This window comes from Chaetodon auriga, chromosome 12, assembly GCF_051107435.1.
Source record: "Chaetodon auriga isolate fChaAug3 chromosome 12, fChaAug3.hap1, whole genome shotgun sequence".
NCBI classification, from domain to species: domain Eukaryota; kingdom Metazoa; phylum Chordata; class Actinopteri; order Chaetodontiformes; family Chaetodontidae; genus Chaetodon; species Chaetodon auriga.
The window spans coordinates 26,040,071-26,056,808 of record NC_135085.1 but is presented as its reverse complement, the minus strand read 5'-3'; the positions used below and the strand labels follow the sequence as shown (position 1 = coordinate 26,056,808).

Below are 16,738 nucleotides of genomic sequence, written 5' to 3'. Positions count from 1 at the left end.
AGAGGAAGAGATTCCCAAAAATATTCAAGCAGGAAGCTAATAGACATACCTGTGTTCACCTCAGAGGGCGAGAAGCTAAAACTGCTACCAACAAATCACAAAATACAGTTTTTGTTAATATCTGCGATCTCTGAAGCTAACGGTAATACTATCCCTAAGTGTGACGGGGTCGTCCTGTTCCTTGCCCCTCCCTCGTACGTGATGTTTGCCGGCACCGCGAGGGCGTCCTGTCGCCGGGCTTCCGGGCTCTTCCTCCCAGGTGACGTCACTCACCTGGCCTCCAGTCCTCATCCTCACAACACAGCTAAGAGACGAGGCCCGTTTAAAGTCCAACTATGGTAATATATCTTTATTTATATATTTATATAGCTGTTCATCCCAAACGTCCTCCTTTCCGTCCTTCATTCACCACTAAACTACAGCCAGCCTTCCTCCTCCTCCTCCTCCTCCTCCTCCTCCTCCTCCTCCTCCTCCTCCTCAGCAATGAAAATGAATGAGAGATCAGAAAGTCCAGTCTATTTTGACCCCCGGTGCTTCACCTGACCTCCCCCCCAAACCCGACCACCACACCATCCTCACTCTCTCACCACACCCCCACTTCAGTCCGCGGCGGCGGAGACGCTAAAAACGGGCGCTCCGACCGAGCCGAGCAGACGTCCAGGAGCTCTTTTTATTTTATTTTTTTCAAAGAAAGACGACGTTCTTCCAGATGAGAGAGGAGCTGTGGAGATGTGGCGTCTGTCCAAAACCGGGGGGTCAGAGGTGGTGGGGGGGTTATGTTCCTCATTGTTCAGATTTCCGCGGGTTGAAGGAAACCCGGCGGTGGCATGGCGCGTGGCACCGCGGTTGAAGAGATCCCTCGCCCTCCGGTCCAGGAGGGGCGTCACCGCTCCTCGACAGCCGAGGGGGGTGGGGTGGTGTTTCAGCCTCGTCGGGGGGTCGTGTGGCCTCCCCAGCCTCCACCGTTTCTCACCGGTTTAATTTTCCATTTTAGTTGGAGCTCGTCTTCGTCAAACTTCTGTTTTCCCTCCCGTTTCTCCTGGTGGTGGTTTTGTTGACGTCCGGACACAAAGCGCCGCCTCGGCCTGTCGTTCAGTGAGGCGGGTTCATGGCGCCGTGACCTCGCTGCTGCTTCTGTTTCTGCTGCAGGAGGAGCTGCTCCAGGGCCGACGGGCCCGGCTGCATCATGGAGCTCGACCAGATCGACTGCGGGGGAGAGCAAACCGTTAGCATGATGCTAATCCCACACAGCCGCACAAAAACATCTACGGCTCAGTGTTCAGAGTTTGGTCTGAATATTTCACTCCTGAATTTTTCAGATTCAGTTAATCACATTCAGACTTCTGGACCATGACTGAACCCACAATACACACATCAACAAAAAGAAACATGCAAAACTGTGATTCATCGTCTGTGACGGTCCGCGAGGACGCTCGAACCTTCAGGCTGTCGAGCAGCACGGTGGAGGACGACTCCTCCATAGGAGACTCCTGACTGGTCCAGGAGCTGCCGGCCGGTCCGGCCTGGTGCCAGCTGGTGTCTGAAGCTGCAGAGGAGGCTGCAGCGGGCAGGTAGTCCAGCCCGAACCCGCTGACCGTGCCTGAAAGACAGCACAGCGACCACATGTCAACATCTGGGAGGAAACATCGCAGTCCATGTGACCCCCGACCCCCCCGAACCCCATGTCCTCCTCACCGGTCTTGTCGGCCTTCCAGCGGTCCACCACCCTGCGGTCCCGGCTGTCCGGAGTGCCAATGGGCCCAAAGTTAGAGAAGGGCATGGCTCCATGGTTGTGTGTGGGGGGGGAGGACGGCAGGCTGCTGGGGTTGGAGGAGTGAGGGGATTGGCTGGCCGGGGTGGAGTGATCTGCCAATCAGAACGGAATTTACACGTCAGAGTCGTGCTTCTGTTTGGTGCTGAATATAAAGAGATTCCATTTCCTTACAGGTGTGACGTACCTGAGCTGGCAGGGAGGGAGGGGGACCAGGGGGTCCCTTCAAACAGGGAGTAGAGGGACGGCTCCTGGTGCATCATGGGAGCGTCGGGCTTGGAGCTGGGGGGCAGGTTCTTGCCGTAGGCCTGACTGAAGATGCTGTTCTGGTTATACTCCTGAACACAGAACACATGGAGACGTCTCAGCTCTGATTGGTCAGCTACTGAATGATCTCTGATCAGAGATAAAGATGCACTGATCACATATCGATCGTCTGACACTGAGCCCAACATTTCAAGCCTACATTCATATGTGTGTGTGTGTGTGTGTGCGTGCGTGCGTGCGTGCGTGCGTGCGTGCGTGCGTGCGTGCGTGTGTGGTACGTCATGTGTCTGTTCAGTCAGTCTCCAACATAAAGACCAGCACCAGGAGGCATTATGGGAAATGTAGGCCGTCTCTGACGATGCTCGCTGTGCAGGCTGACCGTGTCTTCGGCCTTTGTGGTGTTTGAGGAGGCAGAAGTGTCAGCAGGTGTGTGTTTGTGTGATGAAGAGGAACTTTTCAGATGGGGGGGTCTGACCTGCATGGGGAAGCCAGATATAGGCAAGAGAGAAGACGACTGGCTGACGACCTCGGGACCGCTCTCCATCCTGGTCTGGTTTGGCAGCTGCAGAGACGAAGACAGACGGGATGAGGACCGTTACATCGCACACACACATTTTTCACAAACATGCTGCACAGCTGAGCTGCACTATTCATCCTCTCATCACCTGTGCTGCACAAATAAATGTTGGTTTCAATCTCATCTCCAAAAGAAAAAATCTGTTTGGCTTTAAGGAGCGACGGTCAGTGATCCAGACGAAGCCGAACACATCAGAGCGTCGGCAACGACCAAAGCAACTGAAGCTGGAGCCCTTCTACTGTGAAGCAGCTGCTCGAGAGGAGAACTTATGAATCCAGATTTGTTTTGGACGGTTAAAGGAGAAAAACTGAAGACCATCAAGGGTCCTTTCAGCTCGAGCCCACCGGTCACGGCTGAGTGTCTGCGATGATTACAGAGGCCTTAAAATACGCACTTAGACCGTCTGTGACGGAAGCTGCATCAAACTGCACAGAGCAGGCAGGAAGTCAGACACAGAGCATCAGTTTTCAAAATAAAAGCGCCTGTGCAAATTCTCTGCCTCAGAGACGCTCTGAGGGGAACGAAGTCGTGAAGAGGAAACAGCAGAAGACTTCACTCCAAGCCTGAAGCAAACTTTTCACACAAAGCGATTCTAAATAAAATCAATGCAAAGACGCAACGCGTGTTTATTCATGGCGGCGACGCAAATGATCCAAATGACCCAGCGCAAACACGTAAGTCTCATAAACTGAAAATATTCAACTCGAGAGACAGTGGTACGAATCGCAGGTCTTAGCAGAGCGTTGTGAGCAGAGGACGGAGGGACGGACGGAGGGACAGACAGGTCTTCTCTACAGACCCGCAGCTCATGACCATCATCACGTGTCAAAGCAGGGCTCCAGCTCAGACTCTCTTTGTCTGTCATGGTTCAATTCATGTGAAGTCTCCTGTCTCCAGGAGACGTCATGTCACCGTAAGAAGACACTCGACATGCATTTAAAGCCACAATCTGAATGTGAATCCTAGTCCACCTCTCCTCCGACGTGGTTACAGACTGTGTGACACAGAATTACTGGCTCAGTGTTTTGTTGCCCTGCTGTGAGTTAAAGCAGCAGTGAAGCTTCAGCGGACGTGCAGACTCTCACGGCTGAGGACTGGATTTGTGAATAGTCGTGTTTTAAATGTCTTTGCCTGAATTTGAGATTTTTCATTACTCTAACAACAACTAAAGTCACAAGATGTGAATGACCGCAGGTCTATAAGTGAAGAGATGGCACATGATGAGCAGAGTGTGGCTTTAGGTCTGGATGGATGGGACTCAATATCGGGGGGGTGGGGGGTGAGGGGGGGTGGAAGCAGAAGACAGGGCTACATACAAATATGTTTGGTCCAGGAGCAGTGCTAAGAGGGCCGGCCAAGGCCTGGAAGAAATCAGGAGGCTTAGTAAAGACGAGCTCTTCCTCCTCCTCAAAATCTGCTAGAGTTTTTAACAGGTCAGGAGGGAGAAGAGGCGAGCTCTTGTTGTCCTGGTGAGAGATGAAGCAAGAACAACAGGAAGAAGAAGAAGAAAGAGAAGAAGAAGAGAAAAAGAAAGAAGGCGAGCCGGTAAGACAGAGGTGGAAAGAAGGAAAGTTAAGCTCAACGCTACAGAAGCTTGAAGCTAAACACAGATCAGATCAGAGCCAGTTCAACATCAGAGGACAGCAGAGAGACAGAGGACAGCCTGAATAAGAGGGAGGCTGACGATCACAGTCCAAACTGTCCCCGCTGTCCCCTCTCTGCTTCATTACACTGTGTTCACATATCAACAAATGAGTGCTGAGTCCTGGTGACGGCTTCACCACATCTGAGCCCAACAACTGAGGGGACGTCTCCTTGGACATTGTCTAACGCCATGCCACATGATGCGCCCCACCTCTGCGAACCAATGGACCGATGGATCCCAGACGGCTGCAGGCCCCGGCTGGTTTTTTGTCATCAATTTGTTCAAATGAATTAAAAAACAAAGTAAACATTGCATGAGAAAGAAGCAGAGAGACAGAAAGGCAGCAGGACAGGACCACCTCCTCCTTCACCGTCACCTGAGACCTGCTCACCTCAAACGGGGGTCCCCGGGGCCCGGCAGAGGGGTCCTGCTCAGAGCAGATACCGCCTGGAGGAGGCCTCTTCATCCTGTCTGCCATCACAGCCAGACCGTCCCCTATCCTGTAGGACGGCTCCCAGTAGAAGTCCTGCATCTTGACGTTGGGGTACTTGATCTTCTTGTCGAGGTTGGAGAGTTGAGGCTGGGTGGGCGGCTGCAGCTGGTGCTCGTACAGTTTGAGAGGGTCCTGAGCCGCCATGTAGAAGGCCTGCTGCTGCTGCTGAGGCTGCTTCATGGACATCGGCATGGGAGAAATCTTCTGCAGAGCCGCCTGAGCCTGGTTCCACATCTGAGCCGGCTGATCCTGGACCTGCATGTACTGCTGAGACCAGACACACAGCCAGAGTAAATATCACCGCAGCATTCAGGGCTCACCTACCTGAGGCCGTCTGAGTTCACACACTCGACTAAATACAGACGTTTAGAGGAAAAATCTGCTCATATTCTACTTTTTTTGTCTCCAAATCTCATTCAGACTCAAACCAGCAGTGAGTGGATCTGTGAGCTCCATAAAAACTCATCAGTGAGCCTCACTGTGCCTCTTCACCACCATGAACACACAGTTTATTCTGACTCACACACACCGTCCCGCACTCTGTTTTAAACATCATCGTCTTCAGTGGGAGCCAATGGGCCGCAGACAGGAAGTGAGAGACGCACCGTGACGCTGTCGCTGTGGCTCTGACCACTGGACTGACTGACATCAGAACAATAAGAACATTTAAACTGTCCTGTTTTTGTCATCGTTTCAGATTTACTGTTACTGTGCGTCACCAGAACAAACTGGCACACAGAGCGCCTCGTCGACTTTGATGCCCTGACTTCGGCCCATCAGGCATCATCCAGGCTGCCGCAACTCTAATTGGCGGCGACGTTTGTGTCCATATGCAGCGTGAGAGGAAGATCAACAGACCCTGACCTGCTGCATCCCCGGGTGGTGAGGTGGACTCTTCCCCATCCCGACCTGCTGGACCGGTTTGGTGGGAGACTGCTGCTGCTGGCTCAATGCCTGCACCTGCAGCTGGACCGACTGTTGCAAGGCCTGCTGGGAGGGCGGCTGGGACTGGGGCTGCTGGCCCTGGGAGGGTCCCTGGTTCATGGGTCCCGAGCCCTGGCCCGAGGATCCCGGTCCCTGACCTGGACCGGGACCAGAGGGCCTCTGCTGACTGTAGGGAATGTGGGACTGCTTCCCGGCCTGGGCGCCGCCCTGGGTGTGGACGCCCGGCTGGAGGAAAGGTCCAGGGACGGACACCCCAGTGGAGAAGGTGAAGCCCGGATTCACCTGAAGCCCCGGGAACGCCACCGGTGGAGGGATCACGTAGGCTGAGGGAGGGAAACCTGCAGAGGGAGAGGTTACTGCATTCCTCGTCTTACTGACGCTGCGTGATTTTAAGCTGCATTGAAATAAAGAATAAATGATCGAAGGACGCTCTGGACCCACAGTCCCTCGTCCTTTGGTCTGACTGTCAGGAGAACAAAGCACGGAGCCCCGACAGTTCAGCTGCATTTCACTGGAAATGTCCTCTACCAGTTTCACAAAGGGAGGACACATTTAGACATCTGACCACACAAACCGCTGTTAGAACAAACTGTGTGTGCAGAACAAACTTGTGAAACTGTTAGAAGACATTTCAGACAGGTGTCCTGTGTGGACACCTGTCTGATTCAGACAGAAGCATGCGTGACGAACACCTGAAACACGGGTTGAAACTGAGCTCTGTGTGTGTGTGTGTGTGTGTGTGTGTGTGTGTGTGTGTGTACCTGGTCTACTGGGCAGGGGGGGGAAGGCTCCCGGGTGATGGATGGGGATAAACTGGGAGGAGCCGGTGGCTTGAGTTTGAGTGACAGGAGTCTTCTTCGCCTCAGACACCGGAGTCTTCCTCAGCTCCGTCTGCGCCTTCACCTGCACGAGACAAAACGAGTGCGACATCGTCATCGGCCGCTTCATTGAAACACCTCCTCGTGGACACACCGTCAGCGCTGAGGTCGCTGAACACTGAGGTCACATGTCACCTGTTACCTGTTTTCCAGCGTCAGCGGTTTTCTCGTGGCCGGGTTTCTTCAGCTCGCTCTTCCTCTTCCCGTCCCTCTTCAGCTCTCCTTTCCCAGCGGCCCCGTTGCCTTTGGTGAAGTCGCGGCGCTCCTTGCCGCTGTCTTTCAGATGATGGTTCCGCGTCGGCTCGCGGCTCTGCTCTCTGGGTTTGATGTTCTCCTTGAAGGTGACGACGGGTCGGTCGCTGCCGTCGGGCCACGAGCTCTGAGTCTTCCCTGCCGAAAGCACCGACTTCAGGCCGGAGTGTCCGCCGTCGTTGGGCGTCTGCTCGCCGTTGGACGACTCCTGCAGCACCGGCGCCTCCTTCTCCTGCGGCTCCTCGATGGCCTGCTCTGGAATGTCAGTGAGGAAGACGAGGAGGCCGTCCTCACTCACTCTGCACTGGACCAGCCTGCAGAGAGGAGACAGAGGTCACGTACTGAGATGCTGTCGTGGTGTTTCTGACCTCACTCAGACTGGGACTCGCTGACTCCGGTCCAGGTCCTTTAAAGGGACTCAAAAAGGCAAATGATCACAGGCAGCTGGTGGAAGACTCTTATTAAAATATCTTCTTTCTTTAAAAATCACAATCAGTCATTTTCAGACGCTCTGATCCAAAGCGACGTACATATGAATTCACACAGCGATGGCGCAGCATCGGGGGCAGTTTAGGGGTTCAGTATCTTGTCCAAGGATACCTCAGCATGTGGACTGAAGCCAGGGATCGACCCACCGACCTCCTGATTAGCAGACGACCGCTCTGCCTCCTGAGCCACAGCCACCCCAACGTTTCCACCGAGCCTTTAGCAGCATCAACATAAGATAGAGAGACGCAATGTCTCCACCTGCTGGACTATCTGCTCAGTCCTGATGTCCCCTGATAATTATTTTCTGCATTAATTCGTCTTTTTGTTTATAGAAATTTAAAAAAATGAGTGCGTGATGTCCATAATAATCTCCCACAGTCCAAGCTGACAACTGCCTTAAATCCACAGATCAGTTTTCTGTGATAAAACAACAGACAGACAGAAAATCCTCAAACTGGAAACCAGAAAAGTCACTCAAACATGGATCAATTATCACAACAGGTGCTGAATAATCTCCTGTCAGCCAACTTCTCCGTCACTGATCGTCGACTCGGCTCTCCTCTCCTCTCCGTCCAGGAGCTGACGAAACAACGATCTGCTGCCTCACTGAAACAAGCTGCACGTTCAATGAAGCCTTCAAGCAGCATCTCCTCTGGAAATCGTTTCGCGTTGGAAAGCTAACAGACGCAGCGACGGAGCAGATGAACACTCACCCCGGCTGGTTGTCGGCCACCCATTTGCCCAGACTGACGAGTCTCTGGTGCCGTGTGTGGACCGGCAGGCCGTCCCTGTCCACCAGGATGCCCTGATGACCTTTAGTGAAGTCCAGGGACCTGAAACGGCAAAAGACGTCAAGACACGGAAACACTGTGACTGCTTCAGCAGCACACGGCTCAACATTTGTCCCACGACTGAACGCCAGAGCGCCATACCTCAGAGCGGGCCGCAGCGCCAAGAAACCCTGCAGCTCAAACTCCTCTGGCAGGGGCATCACTGTGGAGAAAACAAACACACCCTCAGCGACAACGGCTTGAAAACAATCAAACACACACAGTTAGGGTGGCAGTCAAAGGTACTCTGAGAACTGAAACACTGTGATGTCAAAGCTCCGACCAGGCTGACGAACGTGGGTCAGCCTGATAACACTGCAGGACACATTTAAAGCTTCCTCCTTCCTCTCTCTTAGTTGGCAAACAAAAAAATAAAACCTTCATGACTGCCATCATCTGGAAGACATGTGGCTGGATGACGCCTGACCGGATATTTGTGCATCTCAGCGTCCACACTGTGACATGAGATCCACTCCATTCTTTAAAAAGGAGTGAGAACCACAGAGACTGAAGGTGAAGCAGACGTGTGAAAAGCTGCATCACGTCGTAATAAACAACAGGATCACTGGTCCTCCTCAAACCTGACTGACTGTAATTGGAAGAGGACCCAGATCAGACCTCACATCGATCACCTGACTTGATAAAGAATCGATATCAGCGGGTGTCCTACCTGAGGAACAGGACACGTCGTCCTCTTTGGGCTGGAAACTGTTGAGGATGGAGACCAGCCAGGGCCAGATGCTGAGAGACAGGAAGAGGAGTTGACACTGACCGAAGGGCAGAAAGACAACTCTGCATTGATGAAAAGACAAAGGGACAGAAGACTTACTACTGCCTCTGGTCGACAGCGGCCTCGTGGAAGACGCTGGGTCTCAGTCTGAGCCAGTCCAGAGAAACTTTAATGGCCGGCAGAGGACACTCGCCCATGATCTCCTCCCCTCGGTTATTGTTGAGCAGAGCGCGGCTGCACATGACACCCAGGAAGGACACTGAGGGGACAGGACGCCAAACACCATGAGCAACCAGCCACCGGACAGCTTCATGCCAGCCTCAACACAGCAGGAAAGACATGTGAGACAGCGGAGTGTGTGAGGTGTGATGGACAGCGTGTAGCTCTCTGCGGTGTGTGTGTGTGTGTGTTCATGGATGACAAAACAAACACGCGTGTTTCAGCGTCGCATCAGTGACGGTGAACAGCGTTTACATCACAGACACTTATAGCCTGGGTGAACGCTCCGCTCTGATTGGCTGCAGGCTGTCCATTGATACCTGACACCTCCGTAGCTCCAGTGACACTGTCTGAGTAACCATGTCAACGGGGACGCAGTCACAGTACTGACAGCGTGAACATCACGAGCACGGTCAGCGTCTGTGCTTCTTACTGAAGAGTCCGAGCAGCTGGAACCAGCTGATCTGCTGCTCGCCGCTGAAGCTCTGCTCGCCGCCGTCGGCCGTCAGGTCTCTGAGGTGGTGCAGCTCAAACAGGTTGATGACAGTGATGTGGACCAGCTGCTGAGAGCTGAAGGCCTTCTGCAGGATCAGCCTCTGCACACACACAGACAATGACTTTAAAGTACTTTGAAATCACACTGCGGACGTGCAAAGACACTCTGGAGGACGTCTCCTGTCTCACCTGAAACTGCTCCTCCAGTTTCTCCCGCAGAGCGTCCAGTTTGTCCAGACTCTTGCTCAGGTAGACGTGACCGTGAAACTTGATGAAGGCCCTGATGAAATCTGACACGCTCCACTTGGTTTTCACCTCGTCACGGCTGCAGGGACACAGCAGGAGAGCAGAGGACGTCACACAGAAGAAACCACCAGAGAGACAGTCTCACATCTCCAGAAGCGTTTGTTTCTACTCAGAGCGAACAACGGTTCAGGCTGCAAATCCATTCTGCGGAAATTCTTTTTCACGGTTATCAGATCAGTTTTCTGTGATTTAAACTGAACGTGAACAGAAAAGTGCGACATTTTGTGAGCCGTGTCTGTCGTCTGTGGCGTCACCTCTCCAGAGCTTTGGACAGGGCCTTCTGCAGGTTGGTGGAGGCTGCTGGGAAGGGGAACTTGACCGCGATGCTGCGGCAGTAGTAGAAGATGGTGGTGAGGTGGTCTCCTTTCGAGGAGGCCAGGATGGCCAGCTGGTTGTACGGCTGACCTGCAGGAGACACAGAGGAGCATCACAGACTAACATGGCTGCTGATGGACACCTGAGCGCCGTCTCACCTGCTCAACGTTCAGATCTCTCCATCTTAAAATGAAATGATTCCTGTTCTGTCAAAGCACATACTCAGGAGGTTGAACATGATCAGGAGACACAGAAAATCATTCGGATGGATCAGGTTTGGGGCAAAGCGAGGATTTTTTATTTGAACAGCATCTTTCATCAACAAGGAAATTCAGAGCCAAAAACCAAACACCGACACGTGGTTCCACCGAAACGCTGCGATGGCCGAGCTCAGCGCAGACTGGAAGCAGGGAAGCTGCTCACCTGGTTCAACAGTTCTAACACCAACGAAGAAGAAACGTGAGCCAGTCTGCAGAGCTCTCAGACTCACCGTTTGACGGGACCAGCTGAGCTGCGTGTCGGTAGTAAGACTCGGCCTGGCTGGTCTGGTTACGGTAACGTGCTGAAAGGCAGAAACGTGGATAAAATGAGAAGCAGACACTGGACCTCCCTCCACTGTCGGCTCTGCTAACGCTGAGATGTCTGAAGAAGGGCTGCCGGTGTTCTCACCTATGTCTCCGAGGTGGACGAGGCAGTGCTGGCAGATGTAGGAGCAGGAGCTGGGCTGCGGGGTGACGATGGCGCTGGTGTTGCTCTGTTTATTGCTGATGATGCCGAGCTGAGACGACTTGACGCGACACGGCAGGTCCACGTTGAACACGGTGCACAGCTCCTGCAGCAGCTGGAGCAGGAGATCACAGCAGTTATCCAGAGGGAGCGATGATCACGTCTGAGTTATGGCTCCAATGATTCATATCGCTGATCTGAGGAGCGCTATCGTCTGTCAGTGTGTGACTGTCCTGTCTGCTTCTTCCTTCCCACAGACGGTTTCTGAATTAATATTCTAGATTATTATCAAGCTGTGAAGTGGGACTTCACTCTGCATGAAGTGCGACAGAGGACTTCACCTTCACTCTGACACTGCACTGCAACAACGTGAGCTTCACAGCGTTTACTACAGACAGCTACAGACACGCTTCACATCACTGCCTCTGGTCTTTAAAACAAAGACAAGACTGATAATCATGCAGGTCAATTCTGGCAAAGCTCATCTAGAATAGAAGAAAACCTATTTTCACTTTTTCTCTTTTCTAAAATGCAAAGGTACTTTGTGCAGCAGGTGGAAGGAAGCGGGCAGCCGTAACGCATCAGAATCAACTCATACAGGACGTTTAATGAGGGAACACCAAGTGGAAAAAACACCACAAACATCAGCTGACAGAGAAGCTCTTTCAGAGTCAGCGCACGCCGTCGAGGTTTGGTGTGAAGGACTCACTGCTAACTGAAGACTCAATCTGCAGAAAACTTCCAGTGATTTTACTTCAATATATTTGATTTTTTAAAACTGAGTGGACAAGAATCATGACAAGGTTTCAAAAAGGACTGAATGACCAGAACCAGAACTGATCAAACACCATTCTGATCCAGACCAAACCCTGACCCTGAACCTGTTGCTCTGCTGGCTCCCCCTGAGCAACACCTGAACCTTACCTGTGTGTAGAAACCGCTAGCAGCCTCCAGAAAGAGCGACAGGTTGGCCTGGACCTCGCTGCGGTTGGGGTTGGCTCGGTTCTTGGCCTGGCTCTGCAGCGTGGTGATCTGGTTCTTAAAAGCATGATTCCACCTGCAGGCGGATGGAAAAAACACCATCAAGACCAACAGCCACAACTCACTCTGCACAGGTTTCTCACTGAGGTGCTTTCAGTTCCTCCATGTGTGACAGTGACGTGTGGCCTGTGGTGGAGGCGCAGCAGCTTACAGGTCTTGCTCCACCTTCTTGTCCAGGGCGTACTCCAGGTCCGTGACCAGCATCTTCTGGTACAGGTCCTGCAGGGCCTGCCGAGACGTCCACACCTCTGCCGCCCCCAGCTTCGAGTCTAACACACAGAGAGGAAGCAGCGTGAACCAGCTGGAGGGTTTGTGTGGTGGAAAGCAGGGCGGCAACACGGCGACATCAGGACTGAACCTCAGCACTTTTCTGGACTTCACCAAGCGTGTCCACAGCACCAAACATCAGAGACTGAAGTGTCCTCATCGCTCTGATTTATTCTGAGATCACACAGCTGCTGATTTTAATCTGTTCTTGTGTTGAGAACACATTTAACGTTTGAGAGTGGAAGAAAAGTATTCACGAAGTAAGACAGTTAAAAAAATGATGATCTGTCAGTGGTGTTAGGCTCACTATCTGATTACTTATTCATCTAATTAAAGATGGAAAAATAACTGAGTAACTGCTGATCAGGTGTGTTCGGTGTCGCAGCATCAGCACAGTAACAGCCATGATTATTCTCCTCTTACGCAGCACACACTAACTACACATGATGACTGTTGTTTTAACTGACCTGCCCTCCTGAGTCATGTGACTAACCAGAGTCCATGTTTGAGCAGAAAAACACAAACCTGAGACTGGAAACAGAAGCCACAGATTTAATGAGTATTTGGGCAGTTTGAGGACTGAGCTCAAGAAGCAGCTGCCATGACTGAACCAAACATGCCTGTCTTCTGTTCAGATCCTTTTAATCAGTGTCAGGTGTGTGAGGCAGCCTCCAGAAAACAGATCACACACATCAAAGCACAAACCATCAGAGCGCTCAGGCCTGCAGGCTGAATGTGGTTTCTTCTACCAGACACTCTGGCTTCATACCAGCCAGCGTGTGAAGCTGCGGCTCTGTTCCAAACATCACACAGGGTGGTAAAAATAGGTAAACTTAGAGAGTGCCAAACAGTGTGGTCTGTGGGAAAACAAATCAATCCACGGGTCTGCTGTTAAAGCTTCTTCAAACATCATCCATCCGTTAACAGAAGTGACGCTTCATCAACAGCGCAGATTGAAACAGTTTAACCAATTAATCACTGAACACTTTTCAAAGAAGCTTCCAGATGAGGGAACAACGGCTTGTCATCGGAAACGAGACAGAAAACGATGCCCGACACGCTCTACACGGACCACGTCTGTTCTAATAACGAACATTTTTTATTAATAATCAACTAATCTGCCCGCTGACATCTTGATTAATCGTTCAGTTAACGTGAGAACATCATGAAACGTCATCTCAGTCGATCACATTGACTAACTGTAAGCGTAAAACAGAAAAGGTTTGCTTTTAAACAGTTTAAATCTCTCAAACTTGTCGTTGCAGCCATGAAAGAGAGCGATGCTTCGGTCCAGTGACGCTGTGATGAAGAGGCGTCACCTCATCCCACACGACGTTACAACACACTACTGTGTACCGCACATTACACACACAGCAAAACATCTGTATCACACACACACAGTCATGAAGACAGGAACTCCAGTAAATCAGCTGAGTGTAAGGTTTCATTCATTAACAGCCAACTCAGTCTCCGCATGTACAAATACATGTTTTTGCCTTTTTTACCCAACTGAACAACATAAAGCATCATTCACAGAAAGAAGGACAAGAGGAGACACATGGACATCACTTTCTGCTGTTCATCTCTCAGATGGTGAATCTCAGACTGACAAGCTGCACAGCATCGATTTGACAAACACCTGCTGTCACCTGAGCAGATTCTGTCATCACTCTTTACTCACAAACACAGCCTCATCTCATGCGTGGATGTTGCTTTAAAGGAGAAAATAAGTGAACCAACACAATGTGAACAAGGCTGAAGTGTTTGGGACCGACTCTCAATGCTTGACAGGAGTCCACATGCTGCTCAACGAGAAAACACGAGTCGGTGCTCAACAAGTATCTCTACTCAGCTCTGATCAGGGCTACAGGTGACAAGTGGAGACACATGATTTGCCTGCATGTGAATAACAAAGCAGCAGAGTATGACTGCAGGTGTCCACCTGCAGCGTGCAGATACAGACTGGACAGGTGCATCACTGAGCTAAATGTTTGAGGTGATGGTGCAAACCTACCTGTCATGTCAGCCTTCAGGGCCTCTGCCTGTCTGCTCGGATGTAAACAGAGAGGAGGAGGTTAGGCAAGTCCATCAGAGACACACATGCAAACACACACAGCATGACAACATGGCAGCATTTTACCGTCACATGCTAACAGCATGAGTAACGTACAGCACTTCCTTCTATCTAACCAAGCTAACAGCTAATGACAGAGACCGAAACCCGACAACCTGACTATGAAGCTACTATCACGTACATCACGATCCGCTGAGACTTCATTAAAACATTTAACAGCTCGTATCAAATGTCTACAAGAGGGAACAGTGGTGATATCGGGCTCAGACTACTCTCTGGATCAGAAATGCGACGAAATATATACAAACAATCTGTTACATACCCGTGAGCTAACGTAGCTAACATCTTCACACCAATCACTCAATGCTAATTCGCGTATCGATCTTAATCTAAATGACGGAAACCCTTAAAACGTGGCTAATTAACAACTGAGTGGCATCTAAAGATGGAAGAGGCTGGTGCTAATTAACCCAAATCACATCTCATATTGAACAGCATCGGTTCTCTAATGCTAACCTGACATACGCAGAAAGACACTAACAAGCTAAAGCTAACTAGCAATAACACACTGAGTTACACATTTCTCTGTGGCGGGTAAGGACAAATCTAGCCATTAATTCACACCAACGACGGACAGCAAACACTTAATCTGCCGAAAACTACACCAGCTTGTGAAAAATATACCACACATTTGACTAGCTTTGAGCGAGGTGACGGCAGGCGCTAGCATCGATTGTTTGTTGATATGTGAGCTAGCTAGCGCCAACATTTTGCTAAGGGGGTGGTCCCCTAAACCAGCCGAGCTAGCTTTAGCGTTAGCAGCCGAACAAAACAATTGACCAGGTGGATTTAAAATGTTCCTTTCTAGCAACACCTGTAGCGCTGGGAGAACGGACAGGTGAAACCGCGCCGAGCTTACCGTAGATATTGGGCGCAGAGGTTCATCCTGCCAGATCGCCGGTCTTTCAGACAACGACTGGTCGAGCAGCCAACGCTCCTCCCGGCGCCATATTGTTCCTGTCTGACCCACAGAGGCCCGGAACGGGGGGGGTGAAGGCGGGGGGGGGGGGGGGGGGGGGGGGGGTAATGTTAGTAATATTAGTAATGATACTAGTATTAGTAATGTTAACATGACATTATCAAAAAATAAAATATACAATGACACAAATGACCTTCGTTGATGTGGTGAGTTAGATTCAGTCTCCAGCGGTGGAAAGTCGCTGAGTGGCCAATATTTACTCAGTTACAGCTGAAACGTAGATCACTTTCACTTTACTTGAGTATTTCCATTTTCTGCTGGTTGTTTTTTATTGGTGCAGAAAAAAACCTTTGATGACTCTACAGAAACAAAGATAAAATACACAAAGGCAAACGGTGACGAACAGAATGAAACAGATGGTCGTGAAAAAAGAGTCACAATAATTCAACATGATAAATGTCACTAAGTTACTGTGATGTAGATGAGTGTAATTAGACAGAATTTAAGTGGAAATCTGTTAAATATGCCACACTTGTTTCTATGTATAATTGTGTTAATTCTAATAATGATTCTCCATGGCGATAAACAGCTGAGAGCCTCTGTCAGCTTGAAGTCTCATGTTTCTCTGATCCTGGTCATCACACAGTTTAAGATACTGAAACACGTTTTTACAGCTGACACTGGAAATATTTCAGCTTTTTCCAGAAATTCTCTCAAAATGTTTCCAAACTGTAGGAAGAAGAATAATGAAATAACCAAAACAATGTGCCATAATTAACAATGTGTTTTGTACATTAGCTGTTATTTGGGTTTCACATCAGATCAGCTTTGCCCTCTGTGGCGCCCCCTCATGGTTGTGTTGAACACATGATCTGTCTCATCTGCTGTATTCTGCTTTTCCCACTTCTCTTCTTCCTCATTTTTGTCTGCTGTTTGTTGGGATGTTTTCTGCAGCCAGCTGAGCATCAAACAGGCAGAACCAGAGGAAGATCCTGCAGACAGACGTGGACGTGAAGAGAAACCCGTCTGTCCCATGCATTCAGAAAACAGTGAATCTCTGCTCTCAGTGCTACTTCAGAAGGTCAGTGCTACAGTACTGAACCTCCTTTACAGTGTTCGTCACCAACATCACTGATCTTTGATTTGAAAAGAACACGCTGGAAACAATCAGCTTTTTCTTGATTATCAGCTGAAAATCGGTTTAATCAATGGAGTCGTTCTGGTCTTATGAAGCTGCTTCAGGGCCCAAAGGCAAAGATGAGCTGCTGTCCCCTGTTGACCCCAATTCTTCCTCAGGTTTTCAAACCATAATAATAAGAGTATTTAAATATATTTATACATATAAACCCAGAGATGACGAGCTGCTTCACAGAGGAAAAACATACGTGGTTCACGTTTATATCACACATGTTCAAACCAGCTGCGTTCACACATGAAGA

General features: G+C 50.4%; 1 protein-coding gene across 3 annotated transcripts; it reads right to left on the bottom strand.

The window, feature by feature from the left end:
- Window positions 1-691: 691 nt before the first annotated feature.
- Window positions 692-15,357, bottom strand: smg7 (SMG7 nonsense mediated mRNA decay factor). Of its 3 annotated transcripts, none has more exons than XM_076745453.1 (23): window positions 15,240-15,357; window positions 14,261-14,292; window positions 12,131-12,248; window positions 11,863-11,995; window positions 10,882-11,053; window positions 10,703-10,774; window positions 10,152-10,302; window positions 9,781-9,916; window positions 9,530-9,692; window positions 8,977-9,136; window positions 8,818-8,888; window positions 8,250-8,310; window positions 8,031-8,150; window positions 6,719-7,142; window positions 6,460-6,601; window positions 5,618-6,036; window positions 4,652-5,020; window positions 3,932-4,081; window positions 2,514-2,600; window positions 1,959-2,109; window positions 1,696-1,866; window positions 1,440-1,600; window positions 692-1,206 (listed from the first exon to the last, which is right to left on the bottom strand). In XM_076745453.1, the coding sequence occupies exons 1-23, from the start codon at window positions 15,263-15,265 to the stop codon at window positions 1,093-1,095; spliced, it is 3,603 nt and encodes a 1,200-aa protein (XP_076601568.1). In that variant the 5' UTR covers window positions 15,266-15,357; the 3' UTR covers window positions 692-1,092. The 3 variants fall into 3 exon arrangements, with proteins under 3 accessions (XP_076601568.1, XP_076601569.1, XP_076601570.1); XM_076745454.1 differs by having other exon boundaries at window positions 4,652-5,017; window positions 15,240-15,341; XM_076745455.1 differs by lacking the exon at window positions 3,932-4,081 and having other exon boundaries at window positions 15,240-15,341.
- Window positions 15,358-16,738: the final 1,381 nt, after the last annotated feature.

Bases quoted from the DNA above. Each gene is read 5' to 3' on its own strand.
- smg7 (XM_076745453.1), bottom strand. From the start codon at position 15,265: ATGAACCTCTGCGCCCAATATCTACG. The intron at 6,602-6,718 runs GTAACAGGTGAC...TGTCTCGTGCAG, and splicing joins CCGCTGACGCTGGAAAACAG to GTGAAGGCGCAGACGGAGCT. The intron at 1,867-1,958 runs GTACGTCACACC...TCTGATTGGCAG, and splicing joins CTCCCTCCCTGCCAGCTCAG to ATCACTCCACCCCGGCCAGC.